At 44.9% G+C, this 23,622-nt stretch overlaps 1 protein-coding gene across 4 annotated transcripts in view; it reads right to left on the bottom strand.

The window, feature by feature from the left end:
* CFAP61 (cilia and flagella associated protein 61) overlaps window positions 1–23,622 on the bottom strand; it is a 248,003-nt gene that overhangs the window by 80,062 nt on the left and 144,319 nt on the right. For 3 of the 4 annotated variants that reach the window (XM_070381160.1, XM_070381163.1, XM_070381161.1), the window contains one exon: window positions 4,976–5,074. The exons of the other annotated variant lie outside the window; for it this stretch is intronic. In XM_070381160.1, coding sequence (XP_070237261.1) covers window positions 4,976–5,074 — 99 coding nt within the window. The remainder of the gene's footprint in view (window positions 1–4,975; window positions 5,075–23,622) is intronic. 4 annotated transcript variants of the gene reach the window in all.

The following is a 23,622-nucleotide window of genomic DNA, read 5'->3' as shown; positions in this document are numbered from 1 at the left end:
AGGCAGGGGTTGAGGCCCCACAAGTCTGCAAAGGCTTTTTGATAAATGACTCATATCCAGAATAAGCATATGGATTCATGCCCAAACAACAAAACACATTTTATTTAAAGAAGGTGTCAATTGGGGAATTATGTTTGCATCCAGTACAATCCCTGGGGACTTTGGGGAGTCCCTCCTAATGACTAAGGTGATTTATAGGGAACCTCTGCTTCCATAAGAGCAGGTCCAGGATGGACAGGTTTGCTTCTCTGGGTTCTGTTTGAGGATGAACACAACACTGTAGTGGGAGAAAAGTAGATTTCCTGTGGCTTTGGGTTTATTTAGATTTCTGTAAGGGCTGTTTCCAGAATCTTCTGGATGGTGTGACCCTCAGGTACAGGATGTTTTAATAACCCTGTTCTGAAGACCGAGAGTGCAGAAGAGCAGAACACTGAGAGTTTGTTTAAACCCAGGCTTCCCCGAGCCAGGGTCTGTGTCCCTGCTCTGTTGCCAAGGAGACTGGGTCCCGGGGACTCTGCACCCCTTCTCAGAACCTCACCATCTCCACCTCCGAGCAGGAGGTGATGACCTCTCCTCACCCACCTCAAGGGTTGTGAGGGATGGGCATGAGAATGTAAGAGATGCTGTCCGGTCAAGTGGGATGCATATGTGAGGAGTTATTAGTCCAGATAATGTTAACGATACACAACCCTGTTTACTCTGCTTAGAGGCAAACAGGATTCTGAAGTGGTAATGGGAGAACATTTTTTCTTTTTGATCCATGCGTAGAGTCTGCTCGCACCACACAAAAAGAACCCTGGTAATGGATACACATTAGACCCTGTTACGGGGCCTGTGAAAGAGAAGCGAGTCTGGGCTTTGTATCTCTCCATGCAACAACACTTAAAAAACAAGAAAATTTCTTCTTAATAAGAAAAGAAAATAGGGGGCTGACCTGTCACGGGAAAATAACAGATAGTGAGATGAAATTCTTTTTTAAAAAGCCATGTTGGTAGCTTTATAGGAAAACAGGATGTTTCATTGATTTCGTACATTCACGAAGAGACCCATGAAGGGCTGTTCCTACTTGGGACATCATCCATTCCTAATAGAGTGGTACTGTCAGCCATCCAAGATGGGAAAAAAATTAAATTTCCTTAACGCACAGGGATTTGTCACATGAGGATCTGCTCAAAGATGCAAGTTCCCAGGGGAAATTTGAGAAAGGCTAAGATGAATGTTATTTGTAATGACAGTCGGTCAGCAGTGTTGATAATTTCAGAATTCATATCTCAGAGCTCAGATCTGAAGCTCTGTCCAGCAGGCTGGCACTCAGAAACACTGGGGCTTTAGGAAACCTCAAGAAGCATGGAAAATGTGGGATGCTTCCTTTTACAGCCTGTGACCACACAGAATGACATTTCTCAGTTTAGGACATCACTGGGCAGGCGATGCCCATCCGTTTTGGATATTATAAACCATTCTGGATCTCCTTTAATTTACCTATCAGGTAGGTGAAGCTAGATACTGGAGCCTGTAAGTGTTCTGCCTGTAAAATTATTTCCTAAGCAGAGTAAACAAATATTAAGATTCTCACATGGCAGGGACTGTCTCAAGGCTTGGAGACCAGAGAAATATCTCCACTAGGGTTCTCTGGGAGACAGAGAAGAAACCAAAGAAGGGAGGTCAATGAAACTTCATGTTTCTCAAATGAGCTTGACCCTGACACAGAAATAATGTGAAAATTTGTCTTCGTAGAACATTCTGGAGACAGGTAATAAGGAGGAGGGGGAAAAAAAAGTAGAAATGCAGAGTGGCCAGCTGGCTTAAAGTTGCAGTGACCTCAAACCTAGAGATCGGAAGTCTTAGCCTAAGGTCCCAGGTGCAAAATTAGGAGTGAACTCCAGTGGAATATTAATAAATGTAAGTGTGGTGAAGACCTGCATTTCAAGGAATTGGAACCCTACAGGATCGGAAAGGACCTCAGAGGCTTTCAGGAGGGTTTACTGTGACACTCCCGGAAGAAGGAGCATCGTAATTACCCTTCAGTGGTTCAGAGCGGATCGTCTAGTTAGCAGCTTTCTCCCTCTGCCTGTTCCCCCTCCCTCCCAGTGCCCTCCTTTCTGTTGCATCCCCGGGTAAGTCATTAGCACTTCCACCAGAGGCTGGACGGTATGGGGACACGGGCAAGGGAACAAAACATGGCTCTTCAAAAAATAGTAATGGCAATAATAAATCCAAACACTGGTTATGGAAAAGTTCAGAATTTGTATTAGGTTGGCCAAAAGGTTCATTCAAGTTTTTCCAGGAGCTAGTATGGAAAAACCCGATTGAACTTCTTGGCCAACCCAATATTTAGCACGAGGAATTTGAATAATTAGATTTACAGATGTCAGCGCACTTGCTATTTTTTAACTCCATGATCAGAAAGTTTCCTATATCGTGATCTGAGGACCATTTGAAAGGCAGCATCCTGTTGATGTTTCTGTGTTGTAGCTTCTGTGGGTTAGGACATGCTGGTCCCCATCCAGAAGCATCTTATATGGCTCTGTTATCTAGTCCCTATCTACACCCTGGTGGAGGGGACTTTGGTAGGTACTTTTTGAAGGTAACCATTATCCATTTGACGTAATTTACTGAGCACCTGCTAAGTGTCGAACATTGTCCCAGACACTGGGACCAATCAGCGAACAAAAAGGCAAAAAATTCTGGCCCTTGCAGAGTTTGCAATATAGCTGAAGGATTCGGAATCAACCATTTTAAAGGCAAATTGTATATTTACAAGGATTTCAGTAATAAGGAAGAGAGCAGAGGAAGAGGACTGGAGTGTCCTGGAGAATTGGTTGCAGACAATTGGGTGGTCAGAATGGGTCTCGTGGAAAAATATAAGTTGCTCAGTGGTGTCCAACTCTGCAACCCCATGGACTGTAGCCCACCAGGCTCCTCTGTCCACAGAATTCTCTAGATAAGAATACTGGAGTGGGTTGCCATGCCCTTCTCTGGGGTTCCTCCCAATCTAGGGATCAAACCTGGGTCTCCTGTAATGCAGGCAGATTCTTTACCATTTGAGCCACCAGGGAGCAAAGACCTCCAAGGTGGGGACTTGCCTCTTGTGTTCAAGAATCATCAAGGAGACTGGTGAGGCTACAGTGGAGAGAACAAGGGCAAACGTAGTGAAAAAGGGGGTTAGAGATGTCAGCAGAAAAGGACAGGCTTCAGACTGGATGGAGCATCTGGAACTTTCTGTGATGACAGAATCCTTCTGCAGCTGGCCTGTCTGATAGGAGAGCTACGAGTTACACGTGGCTAGTCGGCCACTTGAAAAGTGGCTCAAGTAATTGAAGGGCTGAACTTTAATCCCCCTGAACTGTAATTAATTGAAACTTAAGCAGCCACATGCGGCATGCAGTTGCCACGCTGGACAGAGCAGCTCCTGGCTGCTGAGAGTTGACATGATCTGATTCATGTTTTTGCAGCCTTTTTCTGGCGACTGGGCCGATAGCATGGATGGGGGAGGGCGGGGGGAAGAACAGGGGCTGAGGCACCAGGTGACTGAGAGCTAGCCACACGCAGGTCCCTGCAGAACCAGGCTGGCAGAGTGTCACTATCTATCTCTTCTCTTCTGAAACACACCTGGCCTGGAGACTGACAGAAAACCTTGGACAGGCAGACTGAATTACATTCCTCGTGAGACAATGATTGGGAACACCGGTATTTCCTGGGAATTGTGTCATTTGGAAAAGACAGAAAGTGAGGAAGGGGTGTGCATGGATCGACTGTCCTCGCTCAGCCAGAATTTGGCGTTAGACTGATTTTAACCCAAAACTCCAGTGAGCCTGGTTTAGCCAAGCACAATCCACAGTCAAATCCCTCAAAGCACAGACAGATGAGGTCCCCTTTGTGGTGGGGGCAGAATCTGAACCCCATCGACTTGGCTCCAAACCCAGACCCTTCTGATGGTGCTCTGATGATGTCCTTACCAAAACTCTGAAGTTTATAGTCTGGTTTTAAAAGTACTGGGTCAAAATGAGCCTGGTTCTGCTGGCAAGGTGGCTGCTGTTTTTGTCACTGTTTGACAGCAAAATCAGCCTTTTTCACAGAGGAAAGATGATCTTCTTCATGGATCTAAAATTAACATCCACCCCCGCCCCGCCCCAACTCCCATTGAGAACAATTTCCTCCCTCCTTCCTGGAGAAACAGGCACATTGTTTCTAGAGGTAGGGAGCCTAATCATGCCTGTACCCACGCTTTGCTCAGGAAATTAAAATGAGTGGAAGCTGAGTGATAATGAAATGGCATTTTCTAGAAAGGATGTTGTCAAAGACTGATTCTGCAGGGACAGAAACATTGACGCTTGCCTTGATCGGTTCCAAAGACCTTTGCTTCATCAACCTCGAGTGGTAGAGGGCTGGGTGGGTCTGAGACCCTCACCCCAGGGAGGCACCCAGCCTTTAGCTCCCTCCAGCGGGTTGTCTGTTCTGATACAAATACGGTCACCAAGCTCCCCTGCCCTGGAGAGTCACTCAGAACCTGAGTATAGGTGGTATCTGGGTCAGCAGACTCGTCCCAGATGTCTGGAACAGGCCAGGACCGTCCCAACCCTGCCATTCACTCTGAACTTGCGTTTGCATCTCCTAAAGAGCATCTGAACCCACAAGAAAAGCCCACCACTTCCCTTTTCTACTGTTAGCAGAAAAAGGACAGCACATAAATGAGGGCATTTAGGCTTCAGTATGAAAAAGCAGGGGAAGGATAAACTGGGAGTTTGGGATTAACAGGTACACACTACGATATACAAAATAGATAATCAACAAGGACCTACTGTACAACACAGGGGACTCTACTCAATATTCTGTAGTAACTGTGGGAAAAGAATCTAAAAAAGAATGGATATATGTATAAATGAATCACTGTGCTGTACACCTGAAACTAACGCAACATTGTAAATCATCTTTACGCTCATATAAAATGAATTTTTAAAAATGAAATTCATACTCATTTGCTAAAAACTTCCTTTGTTCATTGCCCAGAAGTTTTTTTCCTGGGAGTCCGTAGGTTGAAATCAAGGTGAGATTACTGAACTTCAGATGAGAGCTAAGGAGAAAGAAAAAAAAAAAAAAGTAAAGCACAATTCTGTGAGAGTTCATTGTAATTCAATTGAACCTTATTTCACATGTCTTCTAATTGTCGCTGCTTTCTTTGACTGTAGCAACTCTTTTTACAAAAACCTTTCAAGAGAACCAACCATTTAAAGGAGAAAGAGGGCATTGGAACAGCTATTGACAGGAACTTCCCAAACTGCCGGCCAGTGAAGGCAGAACATTAATTTTTAAAAATTTGCTTTTCAGAGTAAAACAAAATCAAACTCCAAATTAGGAGGAAGCAGGTGGATTTAGTGTAAGTCACAGTTGGGAAGATCTCCTGGAGAAGGGATAGGCTACCCACTCCAGTATGCTTCCCTCGTGGTTCAGATGGTAAAGAATCCACATGTAATGTGGGAGACCTGGGTTCAATCTCTGGGTTGGGAAGATCCCCTGGAGGAGGGCATGGAAACTCACTCCAGTACACTTGCCTGGAGAATCCCCATGAACAGAGGAGCCTGGTGGGCTACAGTCCATGGGGTTGCAAAGAGTCGGACATGACTGAGCAACTAAGCATGCGCACGCGCGCGCGCGCACACACACACACACACACACACACACACACACAAGCAAAGTTTGAGTTTCAGATGACTTCTGAGAAATGGCATGGAACCCTAACCACTACAGTGAAAACTTGCTGAGTGCCTACACTCAGGGGTTCTGCGAGGCCCTCCCCAAGTCCTTGAAGCAGTACTATTACTACCCTGACTTTATTGTGTGAAATGGAGGCAAAGTGATTTGCCCAAGACAGTACACCCAGGAAGTCTGGAGGTAGGACGTGAACCACGTTGTTTGGCTCTAGCATCTTCTCATCTGACCTTGGTCTCCACTGCCCTGTAAGACCCCAAACTGTGGACAGGGATGCAAAGGTCATCTAATTCCCACAGTCAACAATAGATTTATGACTTTCAGATGTTTGTAACTACTCAAATCAAGAGGCCACAGCATCACAGAGGAGAGAATGCTGGAGGATTCCTTTCAAGAGCAAAGCTGCCTTATATTTATTCGCATCAGGCTTTCCAGGGCTCAAGGTGCGCTTATGGGTATCGTCATAGAGATTAATCTTCAAAACAATTTCTGCCAGGGGCAGGAGGCAGGTTTGCATTTATCCGTATTTCAGACTGAAGAAAATCAAGGTTGGAAATGGTAGATAATTTCTTCATGGTCAGGAAGGTCAGAAGCAGCTGGACCAGAAATGAAAGCCTTGCCTTCTGACCCCAGGTAGCACCCGTTGGATTCACCCAGGTTTCCCGGAGACCAGCGCCCAGGGGGGTGGTGAGCAGTCCACTCAGCACACACGTTAAGTGGGCACTTCTCTGCGCTCCTTCCCTCTAGGTCTCCCTGAAATATTTACAGCTCTCCTGCTGGGCAGATCTACTCTCCAGCTAGAGTCAGCAACATTTTCTGGGTGAGCTGATCTTCTCCTGGCCTTCAGCAGGACAAGGAAGGTATTTTTTTTTCCCTAAAAATCTCTTCTTGGTTCACTCCTCCCCTTACACCAACCACTGCCAAAAAAGAAACCATCTCCAAGTTAGAGAAGAACACCCGCCGTCCTTACCCAGGAGGGAACTGGAAAATTTCCAAACGTGGAAATGCTATCAATTTGCTGACAATCTGTTAAGTACCATTAAAAGCCGGAGCCTTTTGGTGAGGGCACACACGGCCAGCAATGGAATAAACTCAACTGCACCTGACATTTAAAAGTAGCTAAATATTATGAAAGGGTCTGCTCTAAAGTCTCTAGGGATGTGTGTCATTTAAAGGCGAATATTCTTATTTGATACAAAGAAAACAAAGAACATCTATCCTCTAACAATAATAATTTTGAATCCTTTCAAATAACATAAAGGTTACAATTAACCCCAACTACTTAGGGCTGCCAGTCTGCAAACACACCAATCGTAGGCCTTTGATTTCTTACCATTTAATGGAAAATGCAAATAATAATATGTGTTTATACTCACGTGTAGTCAAAATTTATCTGGGCTTTGGAGGCTAAGTGATCAAAATGTGGTTTATGTTATATAAATAACATCTATATGCAGGCCTCTTTCACATCTCTGTGTGAATAGGAGGCGTAGTGATTATTCAGTGATATCTTTTACAACAAAAACAATCTCTTTGGCACTGAATAATTTGAACTAACAACACGGACCACTTGTAGAATGACTTTAATTTGCCAAATTACTGCCCTGCATTAACTGTATAACTATATTATACAGTTAAAAGTTTCAACAAAAGATTAGAGGAGGGGCATTTTCTTAATTTTTATCTATTCATTCATTTTTATCTATTTTTATTTACTCCTCAGCTTCAGCCTCAGCCAAATTCCTTCTGCATTCTTCCTCGTGGCTTCTATGATTCTTCATCCACTCTTCAGGGTTGCCATTTCACCCTTTCTCATTCTCCTTACTATGCCTTTGCTCATTTTCAACTGAGAACACCTCTCGTGTCATAAAGGAAAACAGAAAAGAGCCCCCCCGGCAGGAGCCCTCCCCCATTTTCCTTTTTGCCACCTCCACATTCTCCAACAACAGCAATCTTCCTTCCCCCTCCGATTCAGAAGACAGAGGTCTCCCATTAATCCTGTCTCTTCTGCAAGCTCCCCTCCTGCCTCTTCCAGCAAATTCCTCTTTTAACTGTACTTAAGAAACCTGAAAGTGACCTGTCTCGTACTGATAAGGTGGAGCCATGCCATCAGCAGACCCTGCTTCTCTGCTTCTCAGTGTGCGCCTTCCGTTCCTAAGGTCACCTCAGGTCCAAGGCGGCTCCTGGAGCTCCTGCCATCACATGCCCCCTACATCCACATTATAGGCAGAAGGGAGGAGGAATGGGTAGAAACGGCTGCTCTTTAAGGAGCTTCCCTGAAAGTCTCACGTGGTGTGTCTGCTGACATAGCAGAACTTAGTGACGTGGCCGTATGTAGCAGCAAGGGAGGCTGGGAAATATGGTTTTTCAAAGAGAAACACACTGGGTTTTCCAAGAACCACACTACCCAGGGTTCTGTTATCAAGACAAAGTACAGAATAAATACTGGGCGGCAGCTAGAAGTCTCTATGCACTGACTTAAGGAACAGTGGGTGGGAATGAGGGAAGATCCTCATAGTATCCAGGGTCCAGGCAGGAAGTGGACAGTCGACTCCACAGGGGGTTTGACTGAAGAAAGGCAGAGATGTGTGCAGGCTTCTGGGGCTCACCCATGGACTAGCAATGGTGGGTAAGGTGCCACTGTTGATGGTAATCCTGAGGAGGGAGGGCTGGAGGACACAGGGACGGGTGGGGCCATGGAGGAGGCCCTGTCCAGGAGCTAACATATAGAACTCTCAATCTGAGACGGCACTGCCTTGAGATTCTCCTTGAAGACTGCTTTCTTCACCATCTCCTCCTCCATGGCCCATCTACCCTTTGCCAAGCTTCCCAGGCTCCATGCTCAGCCTGGGATTGACCAGGTGATGGAATTGACCACCATGACTTCATCTTACATCTTTATACTTTCTTTTTTCTGAGCTAGAAACCTAATTTCCAGACACCCATCAGTCCTAATGTGGCCACTCCACAGGCATACCAAATTCATTATGTGTCCAAACAACGGATCTGTGGCCCCTCCCACTTCTCTTTCAACTTCATCAAAGACATGGTCAACTGACCACCTCTTAAGTTAGGAACCTGGGGCTCCTACCCTCCCTCTCCTTCCCCACAACTGGTCACCATGTCCAGTTATGTTTGTGTCGTCCACGTCTCTTGAACACCCAACACCTGCCATTCCCAGGACACACTGCCTTAGCTCACCTTCTTGCCTAGAGAAAACAGTACCAGGGTTAGTCTCTCTGGCACAAGTATCTCTCCTGTCTATCTTCCTGGGAACTCTTTTTAAATTAAATCCAAGCTCAATTGTTCCTGGCTTAAAGTCCCCATGTCTGCTCAACACTTTGGTGAATGCAGAGCAGGGTGGCTAAGACCATGGGGTCAGGGGTCAGAGGTCAGATTGCCTTACTGGACCCCTGGCTGGAGCACTTTCTAGTTCTTTGGCCTCAGGCAAGTTATTCAGCCTTTCTGTGGCTCAGTTTCTGCCTGTGAAATGAAAATAATAAAGTCTCACTCCTCATATGAGTGATGTGAGGATGAGATTAAATAGCACATATAAAACGCTGAGAATATTTCCTGCTACACTGAACATTTTCAATGCATGTTAATTATTTTTATGACCAAAACATTAAGTTCAAATTCATGAGCATGGTATCTCAGTTCCTATGTTTGGGGCATACCCTTGCCTCCCCACTCTTCTTTGAAAGTCAATCTTCTTGCTGTTCCATGAAGTTCCTGCCTCTTTCGTGCCTTTATATGAAATTACCACCAGCATTTCCATTTTATCTCCAACCTCATATCTTTCTGTGATAGCTATCTCTGTCAACCTGATTTAGAAACATCCAAATATTTAATTTCTTAAATTTATAACTGAGTATCAGATAATCTTCCAGTCCAGCATTTCTCATGATGTACTCTGCATATAAGTTAAATAAACAGGGTGGCAATATACAACCTCGACGAACTCCTTTTCCTATTTGGAACCAGTCTGTTGTTCCATGTCCAGTTCTAACTGTTGCTTCCTGACCTGCATACAAATTTCTCAAGAGGCAGATCAGGTGGTCTGGTATTCCCATCTCTTTCAGAATTTTCCACAGTTTATTGTGATGCACACAGTCAAAGGCTTTGGCATAGTCAATAAAGCAGAAATAGATGTTTTTCTGGAACTCGCTTGCTTTTTCCATGATCCAGTGGATGTTGGCAATTTGGTCTCTGGTTCCTCTGCCTTTTCTAAAACCAGCTTGAACATCAGGAAGTTCACAGTTCACATATTGCTGAAGCCTGGCTTGGAGAATTTTGAGCATTACTTTACTAGTGTGTGAGATGAGTGCAATTGTGCGGTAGTTTGAGCATTCTTTGGCATTGCCTTTCTTTGAGATTGGAATGAAAACTGACCTTTTCCAGTCCTGTGGCCACTGCTGAGTTTTCCAAATTTGCTGACATATTGACTGCAGCACTTTGACAGCATCATCTTTCAGGATTTGGAACAGCTCAACTGGAATTCCATCACCTCCACTAGCTTTGTTCGTAGTGATGCTTTCTAAGGCCCACTTGACTTCACATTCCAGGATGTCTGGCTCTAGGTCAGTGATCACACCATCGTGATTATCTGGGTCGTGAAGATCTTTTTTGTACAGTTGTTCTGTGTATTCTTGCCACCTCTTCTTAATATCTTCTGCTTCTGTTAAGTCCATACCATTTCTGTCCTTTATCGAGCCCATCTTTGCATGAAATGTTCCTTTGGTATCTCTGATTTTCTTGAAGAGATCCCTAGTCTTTCCCATTCTGTTGTTTTCCTCTATTTCTTTGCATTGATCACTGAAGAAGGCTTTCTTATCTCTTCTTGCTATTCTTTGGAACTCTGCATTCAGATGTTTATATCTTTCCTTTTCTCCTTTGCTTTTTGCTTCTCTTCTTTTCACAGCTATTTGTAAGGCCTCCCCAGACAGCCATTTTGCTTTTTTGCATTTCTTTTCCATGGGGATGGTCTAACCTCAGATATGCAGATGACACCACCCTTATGGCAAAGAGTGAAGAGGAACTAAAAAGCCTCTTGATGAAAGTGAAAGTGGAGAGTGAAAAAGTTGGCTTAAAGCTCAACATTCAGAAAACGAAGATCATGACATCAGGTCCCACCACTTCATGGGAAATAGATGGGGAAACAGTGGAAACAGTGTCAGACTTTATTTTTCTGGGCTCCAAAATCACTACAAATGGTGACTGCAGCCATGAAATTAAAAGACGCTTACTCCTTGGAAGGAAAGTTATGACCAACCTAGACAGCATATTCAAAAGCAGAGACATTACTTTGCCAACAAAGGTTTGTCTAGTCAAGGCTATGGTTTTTCCTATGGTCATGTATGGATGTGAGAGTTGGACTGTGAAGAAGGCTGAGCGCCGAAGAATTGATGCTTTTGAACTGTGGTGTTGGAGAAGACTCTTGAGAGTCCCTTGGACTGCAAGGAGATCCAACCAGTCCATTCTGAAGGAGATCAGCCCTGGGATTTCTTTGGAAAGAATGATGCTAAAGCTGAAACTCCACTACTTTGGCCACCTCATGCGAAGAGTTGACTCATTGGAAGAGACTCTGATGCTGGGAGGGATTGGGGGCAGGAGGAGAAGGGGATGACAGAGGATGAGATGGCTGGATGGCATCACTGAGTCGATGGACGTGAGTCTGAGTGAACTCCAGGAGTTGGTGATGGACAGGGAGGCCTGGCATGCTTTGATTCATGGGGTCGCAAAGAGTCGGACATGACTGAGCGACTGATCTGATCTGATCTGATCTGATAATCTTATTAGTCATAATACTCTTAGTTATAGTACTCTTAGGTACTCTTAGAATACGCTGAGAGAGTTATAAAATACTCTTAGATATAATATTCTTAGCTAGTTATGGTGGCTCAGGCGGTAAAGAATCCACCAGCAATGTGGGAGACCGGGGTTCGATTCCCATGTTGGGAAGATCCCTTGGAGAAGGAAATGGCAACCCACTCCAGTATTCTTGCCTGAAGAATCCCATGGACAGAAGAGCCTGGCAGGCTACAGTCCCTGGGGTCGCCAAGAGTCAGACACAACTGAGCGACTTTCACAAGAGTATCAGTCCACAATCATTATACTGTTTATCATGTACATATAGACCTTAGCTTTTCTTCAGATGAAATACGGAGGTACCATTTCACACCAGTCAGAATGGCTGCGATCCAAAAGTCTACAAATAATAAATGTTGGAGAGGGTGTGGAGAAAAGGGAACCCTCTTACACTGTTGGTGGGAACGCAAACTAGTACAGCCACTATGGAGAACAGTGTGGAGATTCCTTAAAAAACTGGAAATAGTATTCCCATACGACTCAGCAATCCCACTACTGGGCATACACACCGAGGAAACCAGAATTGAAAGAGACACGTGTACCCCAAGGTTCATCACAGCACTGTTTATAATAGCCAGGACATGGAAGCAACCTAGATGTCCATCAGCAGATAAATGGATAAGAAAGCTGTGGTACATATACACAATGGAGTATTACTCAGCCATTAAAAAGAATACATTTGAATCAGTTCTAATGAGGTGGATTAAACTGGAGCCTATTATACAGAGTGAAGTAAGCCAGAAAGAAAAACACCAATACAGTATACTAACGCATATATATGGAATTTAGAAAGATGGTAATGATAACCCTGTATGCGAGACAGCAAAAGAGACACAGATGCACAGAACAGTCTTTTGGACTCTGTGGGAGAGGGAGGGGGGGAATGATTTGGGAGAATGGCATTGAAACATGTGTAATATCATATAAGAAATGAATTGCCAGTCCAGGTTCGATGTAGGATACAGGATGCTTGGGGCTGGGGCAACGGGATGACCCAGAGGGATGGTACAGGAAGGGAGGTGGGAGGGGGGTTCAGGATGGGGAACACGTGTACACCTGTGGCGGATTCATGTTGATGTATGGCAAAAACAATACAATGTTGTAAAGTAATTAACCTCCAATTAAAATAAATAAATTTAAATTAAAAAAAGAAATATGAAGATAAAACATTTAAGGCTTTTATTCTTTCAATATTCAAAATTCAGTATTATTTCAATATTCAATATTCAAAAAGTTCCTGCACACAGAAGAGGGGATCACGGGGGCATTTGGGTATGGACATGCATTAGACGAGATGGCAGAAGCAGTGGCACCTCGGAAAAGGCACTATCTTGGGTCTCACACTATTGGCTTTATGCGTGAAAACAAAATCTAGCATCCCCGTAAGCCCTCCACTCTGAAATCAAAGGTCATCATGTCGTGGAACCAAAAAAAAAAAAGTTCAAGTGAAGTGCTCAGGCCAATGAAAGATTAAACAAGTGCACCTGCATTTTCACAGCAGATAATTCCAGTGGGATTTCATGTTGCTGTGGATACAGAGGGAGGAATGGCTCAAAGACACTTGTGAGGCAGGGAGGGATTAGAGTATCCAGGGAAATAAGTAAAAGGTATTGCGTTTCGTTCCATGCTTTGGAAGGACAGCGACAGAATTAGGTCTAAACGTTCTTATCCTTCACATAAAGAGGGTCACATTGCCAAGTTATGGTGAACACGATAAAAGAAACACAATGCTTCTCAGGTTGCTTACCCTTCTGGGCAGTAGAAACCTGTCAATCTGCCAGTGAATACATATTATTTTTTATTTTTATGTTTTTGCTGATTTCCTTGGGGGGGCACATAATTAGGACAACCAAAGCAAGTAATTTAATTAACTGTTTCCATTAATAGTTTTATTCAAACAAACAGATAATGTGGAGGGAAACCAATTATCCTATATCAACCTAAATGCTACAATTTAATTTACTAAAATCTCTGCTTTCTGAATTGCTCAGGACAATGACAAAAATATTTGCCAACTGAACGGTGAATGTAAGCTCGAGATGGATATTTAACCTAACTGCACATTTGACTAGTCCAAGAACAACTCAGACTTAATCTGGTCTTAATGATACCACGTAATTTCACAAAATGAATAAAATGATGGAATTTCAAAGATAGGAGTTATGTGGACTTCCAATATGAGAGGAAAAATACAGGGAGAAAGCAAATCAACACAAAACCTTTCTTATGAGTAGAGAACCTATTAAGAGAATCTACCTTTTCCTTTGGAAAATGTTTAACTTCCTTCTGTAATATTTTTTTCTGCTTAGATCACAAAAGAGACTTTTGGACAACGTTCTTGGCCACTGACTTCATTTTTGTTGTGTGAGTGAAAATGACACACAGCAGCTGCCTGTGTGGCCACAAAGCTGTTGGTAACGGCACACTCTGACCTCCGGGGAAAACTGGATGGGTAGAAGCCTGTGATCAAGGATCCTGAGCCCTTTGAGAAGGGACGCAGTCAGCCTTCACCGAGTGGATGCCGTCCTGCATGTCTCCCCTGCTCCTGAAAGCCCCTGGAGGAACCAGGAAGGAGCCCAGAGGAAAGGGCCAAGGAAGAAGTGGCTTAAACCTGCCTGCGTCCAGGCTTGTGTGTGGGGTCAAGGATCTCTTATCAACACTGGATCCACAATTAGGCACAACGGCTTGCCTGGCATGACCTTGGTGCTCTGTGGATTCTCCAGGGACCTGGCAGTGGAGGGAGGCTGGTGGTTAGGATAAGGGGAGTTGGGCAGGGGAGATTTAGGGAGCACGATCTCAGAGGAAAAGCTTATGTATCTGTGCATGAAGGTTAAAACATAATCCTTACCAAAAAAAAAAAAGAAAACGAATGTAATGCTTGAAATGTCCATTGAACAAATGAGAACAAAATTTGGGAGTTCCAACAAAAAGAACAAAATAAAATTGAGTTTTGCTTTATGATTTAGAGTAAATGATTTAAGATGTTTTCCTCTCTACAAACATGAAGTAAAAATGTCATTCCCTTCTCCAGTGGACCATATTTTGTCAGAACTCTCCACCATGACCCGTCCATCTTGGGTGGCCCTACAAGGCATGGCTCATAGTTAGACAAAGCTGTGGTCCATGTAATCAGACTGGTTAGTTTTCTATGATTGTGGTTTTCATTCTGTCTGCCCTCTGATGGAGAAGGATAAGAGGCAAACAAAACATGGTCCACTGGAGAAGGGAATGGCAAACCACGTCAGTATTCTTGTCTTTAGAACCCCATGAACACTATGAAAACGCAAAAAGATAGGACACTGAAAGACGAATTCCCCAGGTCAGCAGGTGCCCAATAAGCTACTGGAGATCAGTGGAGAAATAACTCCAGAAAGAATGAAGAGATGGAGCCAAAGCAAAAACAACACCCAATTGTGGATGTGACTGGTGATGGAAGTAAAGTCTAATGCTGTAAAGAGCAATATCGCATCAGATCAGATCAGTCGCTCAGTCGTGTCCGACTCTTTGCGACCCCATGAACTGCAGCACGCCAGGCCTCCCTGTCCATCACCAACTCCCGGAGTTCACTCAGACTCACGTCCATCGAGTCAGTGGTGCCATCCAGCCATCTCATCCTCTGTCGTCCCCTTCTCCTCCTGCCCCCAATCCCTCCCAGCATCAGAGTCTTTTCCAATGAGTCAACTCTTCACATAAGGTGGCCAAAGTACTGGAGTTTCAGCTTTAGCATCATTCCTTCCAAAGAAATCCCAGGGCTGATCTCCTTCAGAATGGACTGGTTGGATCTCCTTGCAGTCCAAGGGACTCTCAAGAGTCTTCTCCAACACCACAGTTCAAAAGCATCAATTCTTCGGCGCTCAGCCTTCTTCACAGCCCAACTCTCACATCCATACATGACCACAGGAGAAACCATAGCCTTGACTAGATGAACCTTTGTTGGCAAAATAATGTCTCTGCTTTTGAATATGCTGTCTAGGTTGGTCATAACTTTCCTTCCAAGGAGTAAGCGTCTTTTAATTTCATGGCTGCAGTCACCATCTGTAGTGATTTTGGAGCCCAGAAAAATAAAGTCTGACACTGTTTCCACTGTTTCCCCACCTGTAATGTTAGGTCCATGAATCAAGGCAAATTGGAAGTGGTCAAACAGGAGATGGCAAGAGTGAACATCAACATTTTAGGACTCAGTGAACTAAAATGGACTGGAATGGGTGAATTTAACTCAGAGGACCATTATATTTACTACTGTGGGCAAGAATCCCTTAGAAGAAATGGAGTAGTCATCATAATCAACAAAAGAGTCTGAAATGCAGTACTTGGATACAATCTCAAAAACGAATGATCTCTGTTTGTTTCCAAGGCAAACCGTTCAATATCATGCTAATCCAAGTCTATGCCCTGACCAGTAATGCTGAAGAAGCTGAAGTTGAATGGTTCTATGAAGACCTACAAGACCTTTTAGAACTAATCCCCCCAAAAGATGTCCTTTTCCTCATAGGGGACTGAAATGCAAAAGTAGGAAGTCAAGAAATACCTGGAGTAATAGGCAAATTTGGCCTTGGTGTGCAGAATAAATCAGGGCAAAGGCTAATAGAGGTTTGCCAAGAGAATGTACTGGTCATAGCAAACACCCTCTTCCAACAACACAAGAGAAGACTCTACACATGGACATCACCAGATGGTCAATACTGAAATCAGATTGATTATATTCTTTGCAGCCAAAGATGGAAAAGCTCTATACAGTCAGCAAAAACAAGAATGAGAGCTGACTGTGGCTCAGATCATGAACTCCTTATTGCCCAAGTCAGACTTAAATTGAAGAAAGTAGGGAAAACCACTAGAACATTCAGGTATGACCTAAATCAAATCCCTTATGATTAGACAGTGGAAGTAAGAAATAAATTCAAGGGGTTAAATCTGATAGAGTGCCTGAAGAACTATGGAATGAGGTTTGTGACATTGTACGGGAGGCAGTGATCAAGACCATCCCCAAGAAAAGAAAGGCAAAATGGTTGTCTGAGGAGGCCTTCCAAATAGCTGTGAAAAGAAGAGAAGTGAAAAGCAAAGGGGAAAAGGATATATATACCCACTTGAATGTAGAGTTCCAAAGAATAGCAAGGAGAGATAAGAAAGCCTTCCTCAGCCATCAATGCAAAGAAATAGAGAAAATCAATAGAATGGGAAAGACTAGAGATCTCTTCAAGAAAATTAGAGATACCAAAGGAACATTTCATGCAAAGATGTGCTCAATAAAGGACAGAAATGGTATGGACCTAACAGAAGCAGAAGATATTGAGAAGAGGTGGCAACAATACACAGAAGAACTAAACAAAAAAGATCTTCATGACCCAGATAACCATGATGGTGTGATCACTCACCTAGAGCCAGACATCCTAGAATGTGAAGTCAAGTGGGCCTTAGGAAGCATCACTATGAACAAAGCTAGTGGAAGTGGTGGAATTTCAGTTGAGCTATTTCAAATCCTAAAAGATGATGCTGTGAAAGTACTGTACTCAATATGCCAGCAAATTTGGAAAACTCAGCAGTGGCTGCAGGACTGGAAAAGGTCAGTTTTCATTCCAATCCCAAAGAAAGGCAATGCCAAAGAATGCTCAAACTACTGCACAATTGCACTCGTCTCACACGCTAGTAAAGTAATGCTCAAAATGCTCCAAGCCAGGCTTCAGCAGTACATGAACTGTGAACTTCCAGATGTTCAAACTGGATTTAGAAAAGGCAGAGCAAACAGAGATCAAATTGCCAACATCCATTAGATCAAAGAAAAAGCAAGAGAGTTCCAGAAAAACATCTATGTCTGCTTTACTGACTATGCCAAAGCCTTTGACTTTGTGGATCACAACAAACTGTGGAAAATTCTGAAAGAGATGGGAGTACCAGACCACATGACCTGCCTCCTGAGAAATCTGTATGCAGGTCAAGAAGCAACAGTTAGAACTGGACATGGAACAACAGACTGGTTCCAAATCAGGAAAGGAATACACCAAAGCTGTATTTTATCACCCTGCTTATTTAACTTATATGCAGAGTACATCATGAGAAATGCTGGGCTGGATGAAACACAAGCTGGAATCAAGATTGCTGGGAGAAATATTAATAACCTCAGATATGCAGATGACACCACCCTTATGGTAGAAAGCGAAGAACTAAAGAGCCACTTGATGAAAGTCAATGAGGAGTGAGAAAAAGTTGGCTTAAAACTCAACATTCAGAAAACTAAGATCATGGCATCCAGTCCTATCACGTCATGGCAAACAGATGGGAAAACAATGGAAACAGTGAGAGACTTTATTTTGGGGGGCTCCAAAATCACTGCAGATGGTGACTGCAGCCATTAAATTAAAAGATGCTTGCTCCCTGGAAGAAAAGTTATGACCAACCTAGATGGCATATTAAAAAGCAGAGACATTACTTTGCCACAAATGTCTGTCTAGTTAAAGCTATGGTTTTTCCAGTAGTCATGTATGGATGTGAGAGCTGGACTATAAAGAAAGCTGAGTGCTGAAGAATTGATGCTTTTCAACTGTGGTGTTGGAGAAGACTCTTGAGAGTCCCTAGGACTGCAAGGACATCCAACCAGTCCATCCTAAAGGAAATCAGTCCTGAATATTCATTGGAAGGAACTGATGCTGAAGCTGAAACTCCAATACTTTGGCCACCTGATGCAAAGAACTGACTCATTGGAAAACACCCTGATGCTGGGAAAGACTGAAGGCAGAAAGAGAATGAGGATGAGATGGTTGGATCCATCACTGACTCAATGGATATGAGTTTGAGCAAGCTCTGGGAGTTAGTGATGGACAGGGAACCCTGGCATGCTTCCTGGGGGTCGCAAAGTCCATGGGGTCGCAAATAGTCAGACACAACTGAGTGATGGAACGGAACTGAAAAATGCCATACATTTATCCTTTGAGCATGTGCAAGGTGTAAATACCAAGATGGCACCTGTAAAAGGCAAACTGGAAATCCTTCACACACAAGAGGTAGCAAAGTACAAGACAGAATCAGAATCATCCCTCAAGACTGGAAAAAACAAGCATTGTGGGAATTCAATAGCAAATGAGAGTTGCCTTCCCTGGTGGTCAAGTGGCTAAGAATCCACCTGCCAATGTAGGAGACACAGGTTCAGTCCCTGGTCTGGGAGGATTCCACATGCCACGGAGCAACTAAAGCTGTGGGCCACAAATACTGAATCCCATGCACCCTAGATAGAGCCTGTGCTCTGCAACAAGAAGCCACCACAGTGAGAAGCCATGTACCGCAACAAAGAGTAACCCCCATTCGCTGCAACTAGAGAAAGACCATGTAGCAACAAAGACCCAGCGCAGCCAAAAATAAAATAAAAAGAAGTAAATAAAAAGACCTGGATAGTTTTTAAAAAGCAGGTGAGATCACTTCCGGGCGGGGAGGGTGAGGAGGGTGCTATGCTTTGGGCACATACTGGAGGTTAGGAAAGCTTTATTGACACAGTCAGGGCAGGTTTCCTCACGCTTGGCAGGTATCTTCTTGGGCCTTCATTCTTCATAGTGAATAATTGAAGCATGAAGCTTTGTGAAATGCTTTCTACTGGGTCCAATTCAACACGTAAATACTATGAACCTGGGGCAATGGCTTCAGCTATGCAATGTTTAATGATATGTTAATAATTATGCCTGGTAAGCCCCAAAGTAACAATGTGACTTAGAAGTTATATGATTTGTTGAGAATCAGAAAATGTGGTTTGGAAGACACAGCCCATAAAAACAGCTCAATTACAATGAGCAATCAGAGGGGGGAAAATAGGTTTCCTTATGGCTAAGACTGCCAAGTTTGAGGAAAAGTCTCCATAAATGGTGATTAAACCTGGCTGTGTGTAAAAATTACCTGGAGAGTCTTAAAAATACACATTCCTTGTGTGCACTGCAACTCTGCTGGATTGTTACCACAGGAACAGGGTCTCAGGAAGTTGTCTTTTTGTAACTACCACCTAGTCACCCTTACCCAGAAAAGTAGCTTTGATTATAGAATTGTAGAGTTTGGAATTTTCGCAAACTGTTGCTTTTATAAAAAGTTGTTGTTTTAGTCACTAAGTTATGTCTGACTCTTTTGCTACCCCATGAACTGTAGCTCACCGGGCTCCTCTGTCCATGGGATTTCCCAGGCAAGAGTACTGGAGTGGGTTGCCATTTCCTTCTCCAGGGGATCTTCCCGACCCAGGAAGCTACTTGCCCACTTTGTTCCCACTGAGGTTTTGGAGGAGCAGAACACCTGGGTTCTCTCTAGAGCCTCCAGGATGCCTGGGGACAGAGGTGGCAGATCAGGACAGCCTCCTGACACGGTTTTCTCTTCTTGCCTCTCTTCCCTCTGCCTTTGTCTAGACCCGCCCACTTTGTTAAAGGGCTGCTGCTGCTGTTGCTAAGTCGCTTCGGTCGTGTCTGACTCTGTGTGACCCCGTAGACGGCAGCCCACCAGGCTCCCCCGTCCCTGGGATTCTCCAGGCAAGAACACCGGAGTGGGTTGCCATTTCCTTCTCCAATGCATGAGAGTGAAAAGTGAAAGTGAAGTCGCTCAGTCGTGTCCGACTCCTAGCGACCCCATGGACTGCAGCCCACCAGGCTCCCCCGTCCCTGGGATTCTCCAGGCAAGAGTACTGGAGTAGGGTGCCATCGCCTTCTCCATCGTTAAAGGGCAATGGTGTAAATATTAAGAAAAGAGAATATAGACTTCCCTGGTGGTCCAGTGGCTAAGACTACACGCTCCCAGTGCAGAGGACTGGGTTCCACCCTTGGTCAGGGAACTAGATCCTGCTCGCCACAACTAAGGCTGGGCGCAGCCAAATAAGTATTTTTAAAAACCAAAAGAAAGGAGACCAAACAAAAGAAACCAGGTTAGGAGGGGACCCCCCCACACACACACACACATCTCCTGTAAATGATCCTCCTGCCTCAGTGCTTTCCTGCCTTCTCTGCCCAGGGTCACCCCCTGACTGTGGCAGCTTGAAGAACAGGATGGAAGCATAGCCCAAGAGTGACCAGATGGACAAGAATTGGTGGGTAAATACCTGCTTCCTTGAGCACAGAGGGACAGCTCCCAGCTGTGACCCTGCAGGTCCTGGCAGCACTGAGCCTCAGTGTCTACAATGACCCAAAGGCACGTGATCTGGGGGATTTGCTGGCTTTCCTGCCTGTCCCATCTCACCCGCTTACTCAGGTAGTTCTCAGAGATCACCTCCAAATAAACTTCTGCTGCTGCTGCTAAGTCACTTCAGTCGTGTCCGACTCTGTGCGACCCCATAGACAGCAGCCCACCAGGCTTCCCGGTCCCTGGGATTCTCCAGGCAAGAACACTGGAGTGGGTTGCCATTTCCTTCTCCAATGCATGAAAGTGAAAAGTGAAAGTGAAGTTGCTCAGTCGTGTCCAACTCTATGCAACCCCTGGACTGCCGCCTACCAGGCTCCTCTGTCCATGGGATTTTCCAGACAAGAGTACTGAAGTGGGGTGCTATTGTCTTCTCCCCAAATAAACTACTGGCACCAAATTCTTTGTTTTCAGCATTTGCATGAATGCAAACCAAGATAGGGGCCAATGTCATCATTTGAAAATGAGCTGATTGCAGGGGCTGGAGGCTGAGCAGGTGACTGTCACTGGTCCACATGTGTGGTTTATGTTTCATGCCATCATGGAGAAAGTGCTTCCTATTTAACATCTTTCACCCCAGGGGCTCAGAGAACCCACAAAACACGGCAGTTAGCTGATCCCCAAAAAGGCCTGACATTGCTCAGAGAGGCTGCTTTCCTTTATTTCTGGGAGCCTCTAAAATGAGCCACTGGAAATGAGAAAAGATCTCCTGAAGAGAGCAGGAAGGAATGCTGTCAGTAAACGAAGATACTTTCATTTAACCTTAGTCACAGGCCACCTCAGAGATACTGTGGATTTGGTTCCAGACCCACAATAAAGCCAATATCCCTATAAAGTGAGTCACCTGTTTGTTTGTTTGTTTGTTTTGGTTTCCCAGTGCACACAAAAGTTATGTTTGCAAAACACTATAGTCTATTCAGTGCACAATAACATGTGTCGACAAAAACAACATACTAACTAAAAAATAAGTTTTCCCTATAAAATGGTAACCATCATCTGACAATGCAGGGCTTCCACAAACCTTCAATTTGTAAAAACAATGCAGTATCTGCAAAATGCAGGAAAACCCAGGGATGCCTGTGCACTTCAATACTAGGATCAGGTTAGGAAAGCTGATGGTGATGAGGATGGCTCTGGATCAGTCTTTTCTGGATGCGGGATGCCAGCTCCTTCTGCCTGGGGAGGCACTGTCCCCGCCCCTCACCTTCCATCTCCCCAGGCCATCAGAGGGGCCTCTGTACCAGCCCTCCTCCCCCCCCGCCCGCCACCACACCCCCACCACAGGCCCCATCGTGATGCCAATGCAACAAGATGTGATATGTGACTTGCCCCAGGGATCTCTTGCCTGCTCCACAGCAGGTGCCACGGCCCTGCCACCACCTCACATTTCCGGGGTACCCAGAGGGCGATCGGAGCCAGCACAGGGCCCTCAATCCCTGGGGCAGAGGCCAGCAGTACACAACAGGACAGCCAGCAACCTGTTCGCTGGGGTTCAGCTCCGAGATCAGCACGTAAGCACTACTTAATGAATCACCTAATTAGTGACAGGCCACACTGACGACCTCAGCTGTCCTCAGACAAAGGTGGAGATAAGAAGCCTCATTAAGTTGTGAGCGCTTGGCTGCAGCCGCCAGATCCACAGTTACGCTGGCACGGCATGGTCCTGTGCCACCTGATAGCGCGTGTTCCGGGCACCTGGCACAACCGCGGCTTCACAAACGTGCCCTGTAGTTCCAGGCTGTTCTTAGTTACCTTGACATGCCCACGGGGATGTGGGGTCAGGGGCCGATGAAAACCAGAAATTCCACCCTGGGGTGAGATGACACGGCGGGAATTTTGACACCTCTTCCTGGGGGCAGGAGTGGAAGACGAGGCAGTGGGGGGCCTGGCGCCCACTGGAGCTCCCTGAGAACCAAAGGGCATCTTCCTCCAACCACCCATAGTTGTGGGGACACCACCCGGGGCTGCTTTCAGTCACTGTCATCTCAGGGTTCATTCATGCGTTTCTCTAGGGCCATTAGAGGCTCCTCGAGAGATTCTTTACATCAGAATTGAATTAGGAAAGATTTTAAAGTAATGGATTAAAAGGGGCTGCTCCATAATTGGGAGTAAATAATATAATACACAAGGCATAGAGACACATGAGCTGAAACAGAATCAAACAGTAACTGCTTCAGCTCAGTGGCTTGATGACAAAGACAGAAGGAAGAAGCTGTTGTGTACAATTCTGGAAGATAAAATGTCTATCTAGGATACTGACGGTGGCAGGGCCTGAGGCTCTGTGTTTCTAATAAGCTCCCAGGTGATGCTTATCTCACTGGAATACAGACCAAACTTTCGAGTAAAAAGGACATAAGACATAAAATGAGTTCATGGACCTGGTTCTTATCCCACCCCCCTTTTTTGGTAGAGCATGTCCATAATTCTTTTTTAAAACTGATTTTGGAGTACCGTTGTGGAAAGCCCAACACTGTGAAAGCATTGCATTTGGAGAGTTCTGCAGGAACAAGGAGCTGGTAAAAATATGACTGGCTATGAGGAAAGAGGTCCCTTGCTTTTTGGAAAGAGCTTTCTGACTTCCTTGCAAAGCTCTCCTTTAGGACACAGCATCTCCCTGACAGGTGATGGAAGCTCCCCTCTGGACCTGGCTCTTGATCTGAGAACGGGGACTTAGACTAAACTCTGACAGAGTTGGTGGAGCTCCTGGTGTGACAGCACCTCAGGGTTGGCAGGACTGGGGGTCCCCTGCCATGTCCCCCCCTTAGCAGGGGAACTGATGGCTGAGGCCAAGAGCTTTCTGCCAAAAACCAGTGTTTGGGGTTTTAAGCAGAAGGACCAGGAAGGATAAGACCAAACAACTACGCTGCCTAAGACAACACCTTTCTGTCCCAACGGGCCAGGCAGCCAAACAAACAC

The sequence above is a fragment of the Bos mutus genome, chromosome 13, assembly GCF_027580195.1.
Source record: "Bos mutus isolate GX-2022 chromosome 13, NWIPB_WYAK_1.1, whole genome shotgun sequence".
NCBI classification, from domain to species: Eukaryota; Metazoa; Chordata; class Mammalia; order Artiodactyla; family Bovidae; genus Bos; species Bos mutus.
This window is presented reverse-complemented; position numbering and strand designations above follow the sequence as displayed.